The sequence below is a fragment of the Manihot esculenta genome, chromosome 9, assembly GCF_001659605.2.
Source record: "Manihot esculenta cultivar AM560-2 chromosome 9, M.esculenta_v8, whole genome shotgun sequence".
NCBI classification, from domain to species: Eukaryota; Viridiplantae; Streptophyta; class Magnoliopsida; order Malpighiales; family Euphorbiaceae; genus Manihot; species Manihot esculenta.
The window spans coordinates 10,481,721-10,488,337 of record NC_035169.2 but is presented as its reverse complement, the minus strand read 5'-3'; the positions used below and the strand labels follow the sequence as shown (position 1 = coordinate 10,488,337).

General features: G+C 38.8%; 1 protein-coding gene across 1 annotated transcript; it reads right to left on the bottom strand.

The window, feature by feature from the left end:
• Positions 1-2,630: 2,630 nt before the first annotated feature.
• LOC110622433 (ras-related protein RABC2a) lies at positions 2,631-6,238 on the bottom strand. Its single transcript, XM_021766927.2, has 6 exons — positions 5,590-6,238; positions 5,195-5,263; positions 4,730-4,795; positions 3,737-3,858; positions 3,352-3,480; positions 2,631-3,061 (listed from the first exon to the last, which is right to left on the bottom strand). Exons 1-6 carry the CDS (start codon positions 5,726-5,728, stop codon positions 2,939-2,941), a joined length of 648 nt encoding a protein of 215 aa, XP_021622619.1. The 5' UTR covers positions 5,729-6,238; the 3' UTR covers positions 2,631-2,938.
• Positions 6,239-6,617: the final 379 nt, after the last annotated feature.

Below are 6,617 nucleotides of genomic sequence, written 5' to 3'. Positions count from 1 at the left end.
TGGTTGGCCTACGGAGTTGTGCAGCGTGAGGTTTGAGTCTGCCAGCGACAGGAAGGCACTGGGACATGCTGGAAGGCGCGGAAAGCTTCCAGAAGCATCTGGGGCATGTGGGAAGCTGCCAAGAAGATCTAGTTGGCCAATGAAAATTTCAGGACACTCTGGTTGGCCTACGAAAATTTCAGAAGGCACTAAAATAGACCAGTAGCGCCTAGAACAGGCAGGAATAACCTAGAAGCTTCCAGAAACCTGTAGGGGCAGCAGGTTTTTCACTAGCAGCAAGGGTCCCACGAGTTGACTGGCCAATAGATCCAGAATTCTCCTAGGGGTGTGAAATTATAATTTAGTCCCTAAAACTTCTAGAAGGGAAATTCTGGCCACATATTTGAGAAGGCATTTCCATCACAAATTGAGGAGGTGGACAGCCTATAAATAGAAGTGCCGGGGCATTTGTCCAGCAACTTGGAGAGCACATTTGAGAGTCATTCTTGAGAGCTACCTTTGAGTGAACTCTTGTAAACTTGTGAGGCATTCTTGTGTGAGAGTTTAAGGGCACTTGTACTTAGCTTGGTTTTGTATTCCCACAACATATTTAATAGAGTGTTTTGGCTATTGTTTGCCAACTCTTTAGCTTGTTCTTGTTTAGCTTCTGCAACGCACATCTTTATTGCCTAAGTTGGCATTCAAGAGGGGAGGTTGACTAGTATTCTCAAGCTTGGGGTGAGTTTACTAGTGCCGCACGGGTGCTTTAATTGGGATAAAGCATTCTGCCCGTGACAGTTGGTATTAGAGCCAATTGTGCAAATTCAGCCTATTCCTGCTATGAGCTTCTCTTTGGGGAAGTGAAGTTTGGTGTCAAAGTAGCCGTTGGGAAGACACTCTTGGTTGGGTGAAGTGGGAATCATCTCCACCAAAGTGAGGGGTCTTTGGTGAAGATTTGCAAGCTGTTTGGTGAATAGCATTCTTGATGAAGGGTCGTGCTAGCGAGTTCGTGCAAGAGGGGAAAGCGCTGTTCGTTATACAAGTGTCAAGAATGTCTGGCAGCAGTGGTATGGAGACTACCACCAGTTCGCAACCTCTAAGGGAAGGGAGGGGGAGTAGGGAGAAGTCCCACGATATGCTTGCCGCATTGGAGGAAAGGCTGGCGAGGTTGGAAGCCACTATGTCCTAGCATAGGGAGAAGTGTGAGGACATGGACCTTCGCATTTCTGAGCTCGAGTCCAAGGGGGACGTGGATAAGCTAATGGATGAAATGCAAGGAGCCTTGAATGTGGCAGTGGACTTGGTGTCCAAAAGGGGGGACAAGTTGGAGAGAACCCTACGTCGATTGCGAGAGAAGGTGGACCAGCTTGATGTGGAGCTAAACTTGTGCAAGACCGCGGTGGCGAGCGGTAGGGGTGCAAGCACAAGTGGGGTTGCTACCAACATAAGGTATGATGCTCCCAAGCCTAAGCTTTATAGTGGTGAGCGTAGTGCTAGGGAGATAGATAATTTCTTATGGACTATGGAGAGGTATTTCGAGGCTGTGGGGATCCTCGAAGATGAGGCGAAAATTCGCAATGTACCTCTCTACTTAAGTGACATAGCCATGGTATGGTGGAGAAGGAGGTGTGAGGATGTCAAAAGAGGGACCTGCACCATCTCCACTTGGGATGACTTTGTTAGGGAGTTAAAGAGGCAATTTTATCCGGAAAATGCCGAAAGTGAGGCAAGGGCCAAGCTGAGGCGTCTTCAACATAGAGAGGGGCATATCTGAGAGTATGTGAAGGAGTTCTCTGAGTTGTTGTTGGAGATTCCGAATATAGGGGAGAAAGATGCACTATTTTGCTTCCTTGATGGCCTAAATGGCTGGGCCAAGTTGGAGTTGCAAAGGCGAGGGGTGCAAGATCTCGCCTCTGCAATGGCAGCTGCTGAGTCCTTGATTGAGTTCCAAAGGAAGAGCTTCAAGGGTGATAGTGAAGGGGATAGCCTAAGGCACCACAAGGACTCAAGGCATGGTGATGGGGAGACTGCCAAAAGTAATGAGGCCAAAAGGGACAAGCCGCGGTGGACAAGGGCAAGGAGAAAATGGGTGATTCTCCTAGACCACCGATCAAATGTTTCATTTGCGATGGACCTCATAGAGCTTTCAACTGCCCAAAGTGGAATGCATTGGTTGCCTTGATCAATAAGATGGAGAATAAGGAGAAAGAGCAAATTAAAGTTGCTTCAATGGGTCTCCTACCTACCATTGAGTCTAAGAAGGACTTTTTCAAGGGACGAGTTTATGTGAAAGCCAAGGTGTTGGGCAAGAAAATCAAAGGGCTATGTGAAAGGCTTTCTAAGTTGCTTCAACACACATTTTTATTGTCTAAGTTGGCATTCAGGAGGGGAGGCTAACTAGTATTCTCAAGCTTGAGGTGAGTTTACTAGTGTCGTACGGGTGTTTTAATTGGGGTAGCATTCTGCCCGCAACAGGAACCTTCTCTCTCTCTTTTTTTTTTTTTTTTTTTTTTTTTTTCAGTTTTTCTATCCAGGGAATATTATTTCTTATACAAGCATTGTTTCTCACGCTGCATGAAGGGTCTTTTCATGAAATATGTGCAAAAATTAAGGTTCCCACTTGAAAGTTATGGACACAGAAGAAATGGGGATAGAATAAAAAAGCACATTAATTTAAACCAATAGAATAGAATAGAATAAATTATGTTCTTGCAACAAGAGCTGTGAATATTGACCAACAAAAACAAACGCAAACAAATATACATAAGCTAATGGATGTTGTTTGAATGCCTGTATTCCCAGAATGATACAAACGAGCAACGCAACTCCCGCGGCCGCAATAATGGTGGCAGTAAAAGAACACAGCAAGAAACAAAACAAGCAGAGCAATTATCATATACATGATCTGTTCATGGTGTGTGGTGGAAACTCATTGTACATGCCATCTGCTTCTTGCAGCTTATGAGGAGCAACAACCTCCACTATATTTAGAAGGAGGTGATTGGTTTTCCTGTTTCTGCTTTAAAATATTTCTCTTCACTGCACTAGATCCTTCTTCCAAAAGACTAGGAATTTCCATTATCTGCAAGGCAAATACAGGAATAACTAATTCATACATCTTTAATAACTTAGTACCATTATGTTTCTAAAGTCATCAACTTGAGGTTTCGCTGTTTCGGTACTACACGCTACACATCCACTGAGAAAAGCATACAAATTTCAACTTTATTCAATTTTGGATAGTATACTTCTCCAATCGAGACAATTCTTAGTGAAAATATGGTGAGATCATATCATAAAATTCCTTGCATCCATATGCAAATATGTTACTTTAGCATACATTTTACGTTATCTGAAAAGAGTAAAGAGTACCTTGAGTGCCAGTTCTTCAAAGCATTGCTCTACATTTTGTCTGGTTTTAGCACTACATTCAAGAAATGTACATCCATGCTCTTTTGCAAGACCCATTCCCTCTTCTTTACTTACAACCCCTTCAGACTCCTGAAATCATACACAAATAGAACAAGAATGTCAGCCAATAGGAGAAGCCTCACTTTGCCCATTTTTCCCAAGTAATTGTATTGCATGAATGAAGTTTCAATATTATCTATACATGGATGTTGCTGGTTCAGTAGGACTTTCTGCTAAAGTAAGACGTATTAAAAATGAGTTCTATTTGAATCGAAGTGAAAACTTCATTAGACGATATATTAGTCCTCCATGTGATTACACTATTGAACAAAGAATTAAGACATACTATATCAACTTTATTTCCAACAAGCATCTTCACACAGTCTTTATTTGTGCAGTAGAGGTCAACTTCTTTAGCCCACACATCTGATAAGTTTGTAAAGGTTTCTCTCCGTGTCACATCATAAACTGCAATAACAGCAGACATCTGATTATTCTTTGCATGTTCATGCATATATCAGAACATGTTACAAACATAATCCAACAACAGTTTTCATTGGCACATAACAGTGGAAATTTTAGACAGTAGCATGTCCATGAACCAAATTATCAACATCAAAGCATTAATGCAGCCTCGCACAATGACGTGCTTGTATGAACAATAAGATGACCAAAATTAGTAGCATAATAGAAGATCAGTTCCCTGATTCCTGCAAGCTACCCCCAAGAAACCTTTTTCTTAATTTGTTATTTTAAATTTTGTGAAAAGTCTTGATGCCAACTATATTGGGATAATAATCATTTCTATAAGCATTGCTTTAATTTAATAATGCATATTCTGTTAAAGTAGAAAGAACTATAAGCAGAAGCACTCTGTAAAGCATTCTCCATGTTTGACACGGCAGCAAAATTTTTTATTATTCAGCATAAATATATTCCAATATACAATTATTTTAATATTAATTAATAGGTGTCATCTGAAAATATCAACCTGATGCTAGAGCTATCATCTAATATTGTTACTTCACACAGTTCTGTGATCTACAAGGAATTAGCGCTAATACCAAGTCATGATAATACATCAGTTGCAACAAATATTACACTCTCAACCTGAACTTAGACCCCCCGTTTGGCACGATTCATTTTGCAAGAAAAGAATTGAAATGAATTCTAACAAAATCATGTATGATTTCATTTTATTCGAAAATGAAAATTTTGTAAGTTAAAAAGGAAATGAATTATTTCATTCCAAACGAAAATTTGATAGAAAATAAATGAATTAGATTGAATTGTTGTGAAATTTTTTATTCCAAACAAGGGGATAATGTAGGTAGCATACCAAGCATGATTCCTTGTGCATTTCTATAATAAGAGCTTGTTAATGTTCTGAATCTCTCTTGTCCAGCTGCAAAATACATGGTATTTTCCAAATCAGTTATGCATAATAAAATTCCAGTCTCAAAGAAAAGCAGAAAAAAGAAAAACAATAAAAAAGGAGGCACCAGCACCAGTATGAATGTCAAAGTTATCACTAAGTGGATCTGACATATTAAAGTCAAAACAATTGGCTATAAAAGAGTTGGAAAAGGTGAAGTTATCACAAGCCACCCTCTGACTTCTTTTGAATGAACAGCTCCTCATACTTTTCTTTTACTTTGAATATCCCACTGTTGCATTGATGGCAAACTTACTGACTGGTAAAAGATATTTGAAAATATTTTGACTATGCAGGCTTCATCACTCACTTTTGAGGATAGAAATGTAAAATTTAAAAGGAAAGATGAGTAGTTGACAGATGAAGTACCAGTATCCCAAATTGTAAGCTTCAATCGCTTCCCACCTACTATTAGCTGCTTGATCTTAAAATCCACACCTTGACACAAAGTAAAATCATATCAGAGCATTCGACATTTCAGCTGTATTAATCAATTAAGAAGCAACATGCAACTCCCCTTTAATTTTTTTTCCATTTTATGTAGATACAAGGTTCAGAAGCAGGACATTTGCTTACAGATACACATCTCTCATAATGAATAAAAATGAAGAGCAACTAAGATAAGCTAAACCCATCAAAACCCATATAGTCAGATGCTTTTCAGCTGAAAAGAGATCCAAAAGCATTAAACCAGCTTGCAAACTAAGCATCCATGGAGACAAGAAGTAAGAGAAATTCAAAGGAGTGGATAAGAATTTTAGTACCAATGGTGGGGGAAAGATCCTCTACAGAGCTGGAAATAAAACTGACAAGAAGACTGCTTTTACCAACCCCAGAATCACCGATCAACAAGATCTTGAATGAGAGATCAAAACCACTGCCTTGCCCTGCAGATGATCCCATTATTCAATCCCAAACAAAACTTTTTTTTGTTTAAGAAAAAGCAAACAAGGTCTCTCTTTTTTTATATCCCTTTTCTGGGTTTTCAAAGAAAATTCAAACTAAAAACTCTTATGCTCTCGAATCTCTGTGAATGTGTTGTCTTTAATGATGATCAGGACTGCTCGGTCTTGTTTCTCCCTCCTAAAGTACAGTGAAAAAGAAATGTGTGCTATATAAAGCGAGAGAGAGAAAGAGAGAGATAATGGGCATCAAGATTGGTTTTTTTGACAGAGAAAAGCAAAGGAAAACGGCTAAGTGCAGAGGAACACCCGACACCAACGTTATGCTTTACTTCTCTTCCCTGTACTCTATACATAAGATGCGATGCCGTTTTTTCATGTCCTCCCTGGTCCCACCTTTTGGACTCATGTTATCTTTCAAGCTGGTGTGTAAGTGCGTATGATACACGCTCCGGTCAAAAGGGGTGGTCAGGGGTGGTTTCCAGGGCTGGCTGGAATTGAAATGAATAAACTTTAGTGGAAGCTTAGGAGGACCGGCTTCCATGATTACGTTTTTAATTTCAGTGTTGATCAAATATAGCGGTTAGTTTTTTTTGAAAAAAAAAAAAATATTGTTTTGAATTGGGCTCGTGAAAATTGCCTTTAATATGGAAAATAATGCATATAACAATTCGTTTATTTTTTTTTTTAAATAATATATGTTTTATCTTAATTTTACTTTACTAAACAAATAATTTATAACTATTTTTTAACTTTTTGAGGTTACGATGAAAAAAAATAATTTATTTTAATTAAAATAAAATTATACATCATTTTCAAAATAACAATTAGACACTATCATTGGCATGTGGATTTTTTTATTCATATATTTAAATTTGCATAGCAATCAT